At 33.9% G+C, this 13729-nt stretch overlaps 1 protein-coding gene across 1 annotated transcript; it reads right to left on the bottom strand.

The window, feature by feature from the left end:
* Positions 1 to 1553: 1553 nt before the first annotated feature.
* LOC149550731 (triacylglycerol lipase OBL1-like) lies at positions 1554 to 4932 on the bottom strand. The gene is made up of 5 exons (XM_089789578.1): positions 4622 to 4932; positions 3498 to 3712; positions 3363 to 3396; positions 2006 to 2628; positions 1554 to 1880 (listed from the first exon to the last, which is right to left on the bottom strand). Exons 1-5 carry the CDS (start codon positions 4896 to 4898, stop codon positions 1824 to 1826), a joined length of 1206 nt encoding a protein of 401 aa, XP_089645704.1. The 5' UTR covers positions 4899 to 4932; the 3' UTR covers positions 1554 to 1823.
* Positions 4933 to 13729: the final 8797 nt, after the last annotated feature.

Below are 13729 nucleotides of genomic sequence, written 5' to 3'. Positions count from 1 at the left end.
CTCATACAGTGGGATGGGTTGCTTGAAATAGAGAGTACATGGTTATCTGAGTGGGCAGTAATGCAATTGGATCTAGTAAAATTGCAACAATTCAAAGACAGTCACTTACAAGAGCTACATTTCTTTCAAGAAGGGGAGAATGATGTATCAACTTCTAGGAGTCATAACTTTTGACTTGGATATGGGTTTTGACTAAAATTTTACAAGCATTCGCGTGAGGATTTATTTGGATTGCTGATGGAGCTTAGCTCAATAGGTGGTTGTTTTGACATTTTTCGGGAGCCTGAAATTCCATCTCGACCTCCAAAATTGAGTTTTTGTGTTTTTTCTAGTTTTTTAGAATGTTGGTTTTTTAATAAATCCAAAATCATACTCTTGATTTTGTAGATCAGTTAGCAATTAATCTTTCCTTAGTTGGGGGCTTTTCTTGGGAAAAATTGAGACTCGTAGGATGGATTAGGCGTTTTCTTTCATTGTAATGTAGAATAGAGTTGGAGAAATTGAATGAAGAATCTGGTGTTTTGAGAATCTATGTTGTGTTATTATTTTCTTAGTATTGTTTTGAACGAGTTTTGGGCTACATCAGTTATGTTTACTTTATTTATTTATTATTAGAACACAATTGTACCATATAGATATATGACACATTACCAATAATATACCTTATGTTTATTTTAATTAGTTATAGCCAACAATTGATAAACATTAGATTACATAATCATTTATAAAATAATCAATATACAAATAAAATAATTAACAAGTTTTAAAATTTTGTCATGTCTTATTCAAATTATTTTCATTATGGAATGTTTGAATCCATAGATAGATTAGTAACATATTTTTCCCTAAACTAATGTGACTAGTTGAATTTATACTGATTCTATTATAATATTTTCTAAATAATTAGAATCACATTGAAATAAAAGGATCAAAGTGAATGTATTTTTGTATTTTTGGTAGGCACAATTGTAATTAGTTCACCTTAAGTAGTGATTAGTCTTTTCTATATCACTTAGATGCAAGCATTTCTATTTCTAATTTTAACTTTTAATTTGTGAAATGTTTACATGTTTTCAAAATAAAAACTACATTAATAAAATATAAATCTCTCATTAATAAAAATAATTAACTCATGAATTTGAATTTGAATATTTTTTATTTCTAATTTTGGCTTTTAATTTTTCAAATGTTTAATTTTTAGAATGTTTAAATATTATCAAATGAATAAAATTAATTTAATAATGTTTCAAATTTAAATAATTGATTAATAAAATGTGTCTACAAATAATTCTACGAAAAATGTAATATTAGAACTAATTTATATTGCTAATTTTTATTTAAATCATAGATTAAAAATTAGTTTTAGTTATAAATATTTTCTAATAAAAAATATTATTTTTTAATATTTTAATGTTTATGTCATTTTCAAAGAACTAGAATGATAATTCTTCTAAACTTTCTATCAAATTCACTAACTTGATTTATTCTCTTATAACTATTAAAAAAAAAAAATTAACTATACATTACCATAAATAGAAGTCACTATGTGGCACTTGTTTTAATATGAAAATAAATATTTTTATTCAACTAAGAATTTATCCCTTGAAGGAGATATATTATCATTTTTTAATACTCAAAGTTGGATTGAGTCTAGGAGGACCCAATCTAATTGCATTAATGTAATTTACTGGGCTATGTGCTGAAATCCCTGGAACCAAAACTCCAAATATTTTGAATAAAATAGAAACTTTGGTTTCCTTGAAGCTCTCTCCCTTTATGTAGTGTAATATTAAGCATTGTAACACCTCCCATATCGCAGTTATTCATATGGGTATGAAAAACACCAATTGAAGATCTCTATTAGGGGCTTCCATTAGATTCTGCAACAACAATTTTGAACCAAAAGATATATTAAATCCCTAAAGAAAATCTTACTAAAATTTTGTAAATATCACTAATTGTAAAAGTAATAATGAATATCACAAAACTAAATAGTAATCAATACCTTTTGATAGTAAAAGCAGTTGTAGTAAAGACACACTCCAAAGTGCTTATACATAAATATGTCATCATCAAAAGGCACACTTGGAATAAGATCATTGGAATAAACAACTCTAAAATATTTAGGTTTGGGTTGATTTACTTTACTATTCATGAAATCTCCAAATGTTTTATCACCAACTCTAGGTTGTCCAAATGTATAGATAGCCAACAGTTTATCTAACAACTCATCCTCCTTGTTCAAAAATAGCATTGCTAAAAATAATACAGCTAAGGCCCCTCCTAGACTGTGTCCTGTAACAATGAACTTTGCATTTTTGTGGATGTGTAAAAGATTTTTTAACTTTTGACATAGCACAGGATAAGCTAGAGGTTTGTTGATGTCTTGTGTTTCAATAGGATGAGAGGATCTCTTTTCAATTGAACGGTTTTCTAGTCCTAAAGCTTCTAGAAATCCTAAATGGATCTTTCCTATTTGGGGATACTCATACCAAGAGAAATCCAAATCTGTTATGTAATCATTTGCTTCAAATGGTTGTGTTCCTCTAAAAGCCACCACTATTAACTTGGCATCAATTTCTTTGTCACATAGCACAAAAGCCTGTGTTGATTTCTTCTGCAAGTGATCTGTAAAATAGCCATATCAACATGTTAGTATTTACGATATGGAAGTAATATAAATCTATTGTATTCAAAGAATTGGTTCATAGTGAAGTTATTTTAAAGACACTCAAGATTGACACAAATTTGTTTCTACTTTAACAAAAAATAAAAGACATGACAATACACACTAAGCTAAAATTATATTTAAACATATTTGAGAAAGGACTTAAAGTTTATCATCTCAAAAGTATTAAATTAAATTTCAAGCATTAATAGAATCAATAATGTTAAAATATAGTCTATCATTTATTTATTTTTACTAATTAAATACATCAAGAATAAAAATAAGTAGATCAAATAATATGTATGTAGACAAATGTTACTTTTAAATAGACGATTAATTTTTTCTATATTTTAAGATAATATCATTCAATGATCAAATACTCAAGTTTCTTAATTTATGTAAAAATTATTAGTCATTTTATTTTCAATTAAAAAAAGTTAATTAGAAATTAAACTTAAATAGTCAAAAGACTAACCTACAATTTCAGCTAATATCATTTAAAAACTTTAACTTCTTTAAAAGAAAAATGCCTATAAAACAAATATTTAAAACTGTAAATTAAAACATATAAATTTTATAAATTGAATCTATTTTGGATTCTAAATCATCTTAAGTTTAGATAATATATTTATATCAATTTATCTGATCAATCAGCTTAGAAAACGTGTCATTAAGATTTCCACAGATTTCATACCGTCCCAGAAGTCGAAGAACTCCACAAAATGCATCTGCAAGATTGGGTATGATTTTTGTTCAGTCAGAGAAAATTTTGAATAATTTTAGTGTGTGGGTCTGATAATAAAACAGGTAATTATATAAAATAAAATACCTTCCAGTGCTGATTGACTCTATTCTTGATAACCAGCTTGTTTTCATAAGCTAAGGTTGAAGCCATGGCTGAGATATCTGCAAAGAATCTATCACCAGCCTCCATGACTGACAAATCTTGAGAACTTACATTGTTATACAAATCCTTGCGCCGCTCTAAATGCCCAATCACACTTAAAAATTCCTCTGATCCTCTCTTGGGTATGATTATGCTTCCTGTACAAAACAATCCACCCAACAAATTAGTCAAGCTTCTATTGTAAATTTTATGGGTACTGAAGAAAATGAAAAACGATAACTAAAAGTCTATTCATATGGGTATCAAAGAAAGAGAAAAATGATCATGCTCCCTGTACAAAACAACCAACTCAACAATTAGTAGAGGATTTTGTTTAATTTTCTATTATCCTTTGTTATTCTAGAGTATGTTTTATTTATGGGTATTGAAGAAAGAGAAAAATGATCATTAAAAGTTTATTTTTAGCTGGTACTTTTGATAACAAGTATTCAAAATATTTATGTAAGTATTGATAATTTTGGAACTATAAATAAAATCTTTGTTTGTAAGTATTGACAATTTTTAAAATAGACTATTCAGAAGTCAAAACAGTACATCACATATATAAAAGCCTAAAATACAATAATCCAAACCCATACTCCTTTTTAACATCTGTGGATGTCCTAAATAGCTCGCTGCTAGAACCTTCCTCTAACAGTAAATAAGAGTCTTAAATTTGAATGCTTAGATAAGAATCCGTTGGAGTTGGCTCAACAAATATGAGTCCCAGCCCTAATTTGAAACCAAAGAAATAATAAAATGATCTGATTTTTACTGGTAAATTCAGTCTGTCCACCAGATTCATAACATGCTTCATGATGATCTTAAAAGTACATAGCTGTATAAATTTGAAACAGAAAAGAAAAACAAAAATCTTTAATAGAATCTCATGTGTTTTGCTCTCTTACACTAAGGAAAAGCTCAACAAAATGCCTTCCAAAAAAAATCAAAAGAGAGAGATATAAAAATTAAAATAAATATGGAAAGGAATGATTCATAATTTTTAAAAAACTGATTTAAAAATACTTTAATAATATTTTAGTGAGAGCATGTCAAATCATAATTACCGTTTAACAAGCTGAACAGGATTTTTAACAACCCCCCATTTTGAGAAAACAGGTTGAGAAGAAATTCTATCAAGATACCCAATGCCTTCAATGGTGCTGCAACATTCTTCACAATTTTCATTAATGTAAGTGAGAGATTTTTCTTCCACTTCTGATTCTGCTGTAATATGACTGGCTCTACAAATTTAGTGAGGTGGGATTTTAATCCATGAAACATCATTAGACTCATAACCATTACTGGCTTCAACAAATAAACCTTCAAATTATTTGCCACCATTTTCACAAATTTTCTCTTACGCCTTAGAAGAAGAAGAGAAATGAGTTACCAATGCCTACAAGTTCATGCATTTATATTCAACAGAGCACATGAAACATGCCATTGTAGTCTGAATTAGTCAATTGTATTATTATGTTTGAATTTGCTTATTCATATCTTTTATGAGTCTTGTGTATCCAGTGCTGACTGTATTTATTATTAGTTAAATAAAGTTTAAAATCTATTTTATGTATTGAGTTAAAATAATAACCATGATTAAATGTGTATTGAAAATGTTTTTATGTAGTTTTAAAATAAAATTATTATTATTATTATTTGTAGTTTCAAGTTTAGTTATTTGGTTGACATTTCTAATTGTAATTGACATGTTGGTAAGGTCTTTTGACTAAAAAATAATAATACTTTCATCTATAAAGTTACAATTGACTATTCAATTCAATGATGTTGACCTCAACAATAGTGCATGTTAAAAATTTAAATAAACTCTCTAAATAACAAGTTACGAAATTCAAAAGTACAGAGAATACATAGTCAATTTTTGCCCAATTGTCGTTTATATATTTTATGTTTTAGTTGTCTATTTAGCCACTACAATCTAATAGAGAATTTATATCATAACTAATATCTTTTAGTCATTTATCATATGTACTTTGTGTGATTGAAATGTAAAATTATTATTTCACATGTTTTTTATTTAAAAGAAATTAAAATTTTATTAGAATTGATAAAAATTGTGCAGTTAATTTTTCTTGGACGGAGCACATGCAATCGGAATTCTGCGGAATTTAAATAAAACATAAATGTTATGAAGCTAAGATGATGTTTTCAACAGCAAATTTCCCACGTGTTTCTAAGAGAAATAAATAACATATATAAATGATGTCAATTTAAAGGCTTTTCGATGTCCTTAGCGAGAGACGTGAGATAAATGGTAGTTATCAAATAAAATACACGTGAAAAATGACAAGGAAATGAGTAGTCCAATTAAAATTGGGCTCCAACTGTTTGAGCATGAGAAAAGCGTTGGGTACATACTCTTCTAATGGTATGTTAATTTTTCAAACAGTAAATTATAAGAATTTGAATTTCGGGAGGGATTAAATTTGAGGAAAATTGGAGACTTTAATAGGGTCTTCATGGCTAAGTTTCGCTAGAGATTGATTCAAAATTCATGTGCAAAATCATGAAGGCTAAGTATTTGAAGGAAGTTTCCTTTTCTTATGAGCTTTATAATTATGACATTTTCATAAGTTCGGATTTGTTAAACAAGGGGGTGAGATGGATTATGGGAGATGAAACCACAATTAAGTTTTGGGAGGACAATTGGCTAGGAGATAACTCTCTTACTCAAACACAATTTAGTTTGGTCAAAAAACATATGTACTACCCATTTGGTCAGAGAGGAAGCAACTATACTAATAAGAATGGAAAATGACATAGGTTAACCATTGATGGTTGTTGCCCCACTTTTCATCCTATACCCATTTTACAAATTGGAAAAGATCTTGTGTCTTACTCTGGTCTGGGTATGTCCAAGTCTAGTTCTTTCCCCTCTGGTGAAAAGTTTCTCCATCAGGTTTTCCACCTTTCCCTTCTCCCGCATTAGATAACCGAGTGGGTTTGCCTTGCTGTCATGAGTTTGTGGGTAGTCTAGAACCTAATTCGATTAAGATTCTTGTGTTTCATAATGATTTTCACAAAGTTATTTTCGAGGATGAACTTGTTCGCAGCTTATCATGATTTACACATAAAGAAAAGTTAAGCTTGCGGAGAATCAAACATTGCCTTCTCCTTGACGGGTTTTCGACCCGTGAAGGCAATTTTTCATAGAGGTTAGTAAATGTGGTTTGCGGATTAAAACAAGAAGAGAATGAATCTTTCTATGGATAAGCCTTACTTTCATCACAATATTCTACCTTAGATAATATCCAAAATTCACTATGGTGCTCAAAATCACTTTAGGTGGAAAACTCTAAAACAACTTCTCCACGGTCGGCTTTCGACCCATGAAGTCAATTATCTGCCAAAGGCATTTGTAAAGGGAAAAGATGAAGAAGTGGGCCCTCTTTTGATCCCCACAGTCCTTTTGTGATTTTTCGAACTCAGAGAAAATGCCAACCCAAGAGTTAGAAGGTAAACAGAGCTTGAGCGGAAAATTGAAGATCGCTTTCTCCTTACTTGGTTTTCACCTCGTAAAGGTGATTTCCTGCATTCGTGAAGAAATCAACTTTGGAAGAAAATTGGGTACACAAATTGCACGTAAAACACCTTGAGATGACAATGGGAACAAGCTAATCAAGGTTGGAGAAGTGTAGTGGGTAGAATTTGGTTGAGTGGATATTTCTTTACGGAGTACTCTGTTCTTAATTCTCCAGAACTAGATGAAAAATGGGAAGGTAAGTGTGTAATAAAGGAAAATTATTGTTGGGCCAATGGAAACAGTGAAAAGACATGGAAAAGTCTGTTAGAAACTCCCGCATTTACTAATCCAATGAATTTATCCTTTAATTCACTCGTGTGGCGCGGATCTTGAAAATTAATGGGTGAGTTAGGATTTCTATATAGAGAGAAACATAACAATTTTTTCAAATTACCACTTTTCTTGAGTTGTTATGCTCTTGAATTATACAATATTTTCAAAGCTCTTATACTTGGAAATTCTACTCTCTGTGTTGCTTTCAATTTCAAGGTTTCAATTCATTTCTACTTCAGATAAAATGGCAATTAGATTCATCGGGTTTGATGGGCTGAATGGAATCAAATCTACATTGCAGAGTGTCACAGACACCTTGCTCTATTTCTTTGACATGCAAGATTTTCAAAGGAGACTGAGGTTGGAGCCAATTCACCCTATAACTGAGAAGCTTCACTGAAGTGGGCTAGTGGAGGTAGCTGGATTTTTGGTGGTGATTCAAGCTCCTGAGTTGATTGTTGAATGTATAAATCATCACAATCCGGATAATAAACAAATTTTTCTGCCCGATCATACAGTTGTAATCTTTATTGATAGGAAAACTGATGAAGTACTGCTTTGATACCACTGATGAAGGTACGCTCTGATACCACTAACAAAGGGCCACACCACCCTTACCAACTCACAACCAAGAATGCAACAATATGAAGACAAAGAGAGATAAAATGCTTCCCAAGAAATTTTATTAAACTTGAAAATCCTTAGCAATTACAATAACCTTTCTGCAAGATCTCTCAAGATCTAATCCAAACCTAAGCTAGTCCAGATCCATACTCTGGTAGAAACCTCTGAGATCTCAACTTGTGCTCACAAGCCACCAAACAACCTCCTTGTTTCTAAACCGTAGTCACTAGCTCTTCTCCAACTTTATCCAAGATCCAAGTGTAAACTGCCTCACATTTGACACTCTGTCTACACACTCACAAGTCCATCACAATCCTACTATAAACTACCTCACATTCGGCGCTTTGTCCACAGACTCAAAAAAACTCACTCTTCACTTCCTCCTTCTCTTTCACACCTTCCAACTTTCTCACCTTGAAGCTTTTCCTTCGAAAGCTTCACAAGCTTCACCTTCCACAACTTTCACTCCTTGAAGCTTTCACCTTCCAAAACTTCTTCTTCTTGAGCTTCTACTTCTCGAGCTTGATTTAGAAATGCTCATATGCCTTGCTCAAATAGGCACTTACCACCCAATGCATGACTTATCCACAACCTTCTAGAATTCCTCCTACATAATATCCACAACCTTCTACAATATCCACAACTTTCTAGAATTCCACCTAAATACAACTAAGCACCACCATGTGGCCCAATTAGAAAATTACATTTCTTTTGTGGATCACAACAAATTTTAAATGCATGATTTAAGGAACTTTCCACAAACTTCTAAGATGCCACCTACACACTTCGATAAATGAAATGACAACCATTTTTATTTTATTTTTCTATTTACACCACCTATGCACCTCAAAAATAGAAATTTCTCTTTTCTCCTTTTTTTCCATTTTTTATTATTTTTTATTATTTCTTCTCTAATTTTTGTCGCTTTCTCTCTCCTCCACAATTTTTTTTTTTTATAAATAAATTTTCTCTTGCAAGATGCTCCTGCATCAGACTCCCCTGGTAGATAGAAAAGTTTGTCCCACACTTTGATGCCAAAAAGAAAGATCTACAACCATCTTCATCTTCACCAAAGGTTTCCACCTCAACAGGGACAAGAAAACCAACGTGCAAATCTTCCACATCTGCATCCATATGTCAAACACTAGTATCTCAACCATCCAATCAACATGTTCACTCCCACAAACAAATTGAACATAACACTTTATTAGAAAACCCTCATCCACATCAGCAACTAGTGAATCCACACCAGTAGCAACAAACCCCGCATCAGCAACAACAAACACCATATCAGAACCAACATGTAGATCTCCATCAACACATTCCAAACTCTCAACACCATCAACCTCATTGCTCACAACAAGATGCTCTACAATACATAACTCACCTCCAACAACCGGATCATCCACGACTGAGTGCTCCATAATCTCCATGTTAGACACAACCAACTGATCATAAAAACCAACCTCTGTCCCAACATCAACAAGGTTAGGAATATCTTCAGCAACATCCTCCAGCTACTCTGCAAGTTTTGTATCAGGCTCCACAAACTGATCAGCAAAACCAACTTCTTCCACCTCAACCTTGCGATGCCATCTTCTCTCACAAACCTCCTTAACTTGATCAGCCAATCTATCATCCAATCGAGCAAACATCTTAGAAAAATTCCTCTCCACTATATCATGGATTTTTGCAATCATCTTAGGGTCCAATCCTCTTGGAGCCATCTTCAAGATCTTCATAAACTCTCTGTAACAAATCCTTCCCACGCTCCTTGTGGCAACCTCAAATTGTTTGCAAGTTAGATCACAACCTGCCACCTCACATGAACAATCAGGAACCACATCACAAGTCTAGGACAATGGATCTGCAATCCACAAACTCTCTACGATCATGCCTCAACAAGTTCAGTCTTCCATCTCTGCATCCATTGATCAATTTGCATGTCCTCCCAAGGTCCTAGTGCAAACTACCTCAGCTTTGGCAATCTGTCTGCACGCTCAAGAACTCCCACTCTAATAAACTTCACCCAACCAAGGTCCTGGTACAAGTTGCCTCACACTTCAGTGATCTGCTTGTACACTCAGGAACTCCTACTCTAATACCACTTGATGAAGTATTGCTCTGATACCACTGATGAAGGTACACTCTGATACCACTAACAAAGGGCCACACCACCCTTACCAACTCTCAACCAAGAATGCGACAATATGATGAAAAAGAGAGATAAAATGATTCCTAAGAAATTTTATTAAACTTTAAATTCCTTAGCAATTACAATAACCTTTTTGCAAGATCTCTCAAGATCCAATCCAAACCTAAGCTAGTCCAGATCCACACTCTGGTAGAAACCTCTGAGATCTCAACTTGTGCTCACAAGCCAGCAAACAACCTCCTTGTTTCTAAATCGCAGTCACTAGCTCTTCTCCAACTTTATCCAAGATCCAAGTGTAAACTACCTCACATTCGGTGCTTTGTCTACACACTAACAAGTCCATCACAATCCTACTGTAAACTACCTCACATTCAGCGCTCTATCCACAGACTCAAGAAAACTCACTCTTCACTTCCTCCTTCTCTTTCACACCTTCCAACTTTCTCACCTTGAAGCTTTTGCTTCCAAAGCTTTACAAGCTTCAACTTCCACAACTTTCACTCCTTGAATGCTTTCACCTTCCAAAGCTTCTACTTCTCGAGCTTCTCCTTCTGAGCTTCTCCTTCTCGAGCTTCTTCTTCTCGAGCTTCTCCTTCTCGAGCTTCTCCTTCTTGAGCTTGATTTAGAAATGCTCATATGCCTTGCTTAAATAGGCACTTACCACCCAATGCATGGCTTATCCACAACCTTCTAGAATTCCTCCTACATAATATCCACAACCTTCTACAATATCCACAACTTTCTAGAATTCCACCTAAATACAACTAAGCACCACCATGTGGCCCAATTAGAAAATTACATTTCTTTTGTGGATCACAACAAATATTAAATGCATGATTTAAGGAACTTTCCACAAACTTCTAAGATGCCACCTACACACTTCAATAAATGAAATGACAACCATTTTTATTTTATTTTTCTATTTACGCCACCTATGCACCTCGAAAATAGAAATTCCTCTTTTCTCCTTTTTTCCGTTTTTTATTATTTTTTATTATTTCTCCTCTAATTTTTGTCACTTTCTCTCTCCTCCACAAATTTTTTTTTAAAAATAAATTTTCTCTTGCAAGATGCTCCTGCATCAAAAATGGTGCTAAATTGCCTCCGAGTTCTAGAACGGGAAGAGATCTCTAAGTTGACAGTAGGAGGAGCCATGTCTGAGTTTTCCTTGAAAAAAATGGTGTGGAGAAAAGAGATTATGAGGTCCTGGTTCCAAAAGCCACAAGGTGCTAAGAGTAAGGTTCCTAAGACTCTATTCAGCATTGATCTCAAACTCGAGATCATAGACATTCTGGCTCTCTTATATAGATTGAAACGTGAGGTAGAAGCACTCAATTTTGTTGAACAATATTTCTTTTTGGTACAAGTTATCTATTCGGATACACATTATGTTGATTGGGCCTATGAGGTAAGTGAACATCTATCCCGAGCCCTCAACGCGACAAAGTTTTACAATACCTTTTACATGTCTTCTTTCCTAATTTATATGTTAGCTTCTCTACAATTGTGGTCAAGCCTTCCCAGAATAGAGAACTTCCCTAATGATGTGAAAAGCTATGAATTTTATCCATGCTTGCAATTACAGAATAGGTATGCAAAATATGTCAGAGTTAATGACGCATTTACAATGAGAATTTGCAAGGAACTCCAAGGATGCCCATAGAGGAGGTTCAGCCCAGAGGCAATGGTGGGCATCAGTCAATTTGGTAACTATTTTATTCAATTCTCATCCTTTTCATATTTGTGTCTTGCAACTTTCAATGTATTTCCTTTGAAGCTACCTAGATACCCAAGTGATCTAATTGTATTGATAGAGATAGTGAGGCAAGCAATCCAGGTGAACATGCAAAGCGCAAGCTTGAAAAAGAAAGGGTATGAATTCCCTATGAAGGTTGGGGCTTACAGTTGTGATTCTCACTCTTAAGCTAAAAATATGCTTAAAGCATTTGAGGCTAAGTATCAATTAGAAGCATATGAGGTCATAAGACCTATGTTTGATCCAAATGGATATGCAAGAGAGGTGTTGCAGATTGGTAGTGTAATCAAGCATGTTACTACTATTGAAGATTATTGGGTAGACTCTAGAGATGAGCTTGAAAGTAGAGATCATGCTTTTGCTCAACTCACAGTAGAGCAAATCAAAACATACGGTATCAATTTTGATATAGAAGGCTTGGAGGATGATGACCAAAATATGTATAGCAATACATATCTAACTAAGTTAAGGGGAATTCCTATCAGTTTTGAGCCGTATGTAAATGTTGAGGAAATTCTTGATATTATGATGGCCCTGATCATCAAGAGAACAGGGAAATGGGTTGAGTGGACAATTAAGAAAAGCTAGAGTAAAGGTGCAGCCACTCTAGCTTCTCTAGCAGTTGCAACTCCTACTTCATCTCAGAGTGCTACACCAGGCATGACCATAGCTTCCACTCAAGGGCCAACTCAACCTTCAGGTGGAGGGGATCAACCTCTAGACAAGAATGTCCCTATAGCTAAGACTTTTCATGATGGTTCCCTCCCAGACATAGGAACCCAAACTGGTGCTGAGGAAAAGAAGGTGGAAGAACCAAAGAATAGCACAGCCGCCTCAATTCCATCTCCCCATGTCACACCAATTCCATCACCTGATGTTTCCCCAATTCCTTCTCCTCACACTACTCCAATTCCCTCTCCTCATCATAGCCCTGTTCTGTCAGCAAGTGCTACACTTCTGCAACCAAGTGGGTCTTCAATATAGATAGTAGACTTAGGAGATGGAAAGAGTAGCAATAGTGAGTCCACTGAGTTAGATGAAGTAGTAAAGAAGACTCCAAAAGTGGATAAAGTTCAGAGTTCCTCTAAGCTCATCTCCCAAGATTCAAAGAATCCTTTCTCTTCATTTGCTGCAATAGTTACCCCAGCTAAGAGGAAGATGTTCATCATAGAATCACTTGGAATAGCCTCCAAGATGATAGGTACTAACTCCTATTGGAAGATACTCTAGAGAGAAAGAGAAAAAGGAAGGATGAGAGCACTTCTGCTAAAGATATTGTATCTCTTGCTATCCATTTTGGATCTGCATTGACCAAATTTAAGAAGCAAAAGACCTTTCCCATACTTGAGCAAGATCCAAAAATAGGTCATCTAATAATGGAGGGTGAATTGAGGACATGATGGCTAAAAAATTTGCTCTGCATTCTATGGATCTTGGTGAAGCAAGGCATGATACCAAGGTTGGCTTATGGAAGTCAACCAATGAGGTGATTAAAGGGCAAGTAGAGAGTCTTAAGTTGTCTAAGACTAAGATGAAGGTTGAGATAGAAGAAGTAAACAAATTCATTAGATAGCTAGTCACTCTATTAGCAGCCATCTTTGGAGTATCAGTAACTAAAAATCCTACTACTACTGAAGTTTAGGCCCTCATCTCTCAACTCCAAGAAGATAGGCATTATGGCCAGATTGGTAAAGAATGGATCAAGAAGCTCAAATCAGAAGGAGCCACAATTGTGGAGCAGATTGGTAATGTTATCTTAAGATTGGAAATAGAAAAAGATAACATTATATCAAATAGCAATACTCTGGCTGGAGAAAGGGTGA

The sequence above is a fragment of the Cupressus sempervirens genome, chromosome 6 (genome assembly GCF_028749045.1).
Source record: "Cupressus sempervirens isolate cs-2001-9-10 chromosome 6, ASM2874904v1, whole genome shotgun sequence".
Lineage (NCBI taxonomy): Eukaryota > Viridiplantae > Streptophyta > Pinopsida > Cupressales > Cupressaceae > Cupressus > Cupressus sempervirens.
Note: the sequence above shows the minus strand (reverse complement) of the source record. Positions and strands in the feature narration are given on the sequence as shown.

Bases quoted from the DNA above. Each gene is read 5' to 3' on its own strand.
- LOC149550731 (XM_089789578.1), bottom strand. From the start codon at position 4,898: ATGGTGGCAAATAATTTGAAGGTTTATTTGTTGAAGCCAGTAATGGTT. The intron at 3,713-4,621 runs GTAATTATGATT...TGTTTTGTACAG, and splicing joins CCTGTTCAGCTTGTTAAACG to GAAGCATAATCATACCCAAG. The intron at 2,629-3,362 runs GTATGAAATCTG...GCTATTTTACAG, and splicing joins GTTCTTCGACTTCTGGGACG to ATCACTTGCAGAAGAAATCA.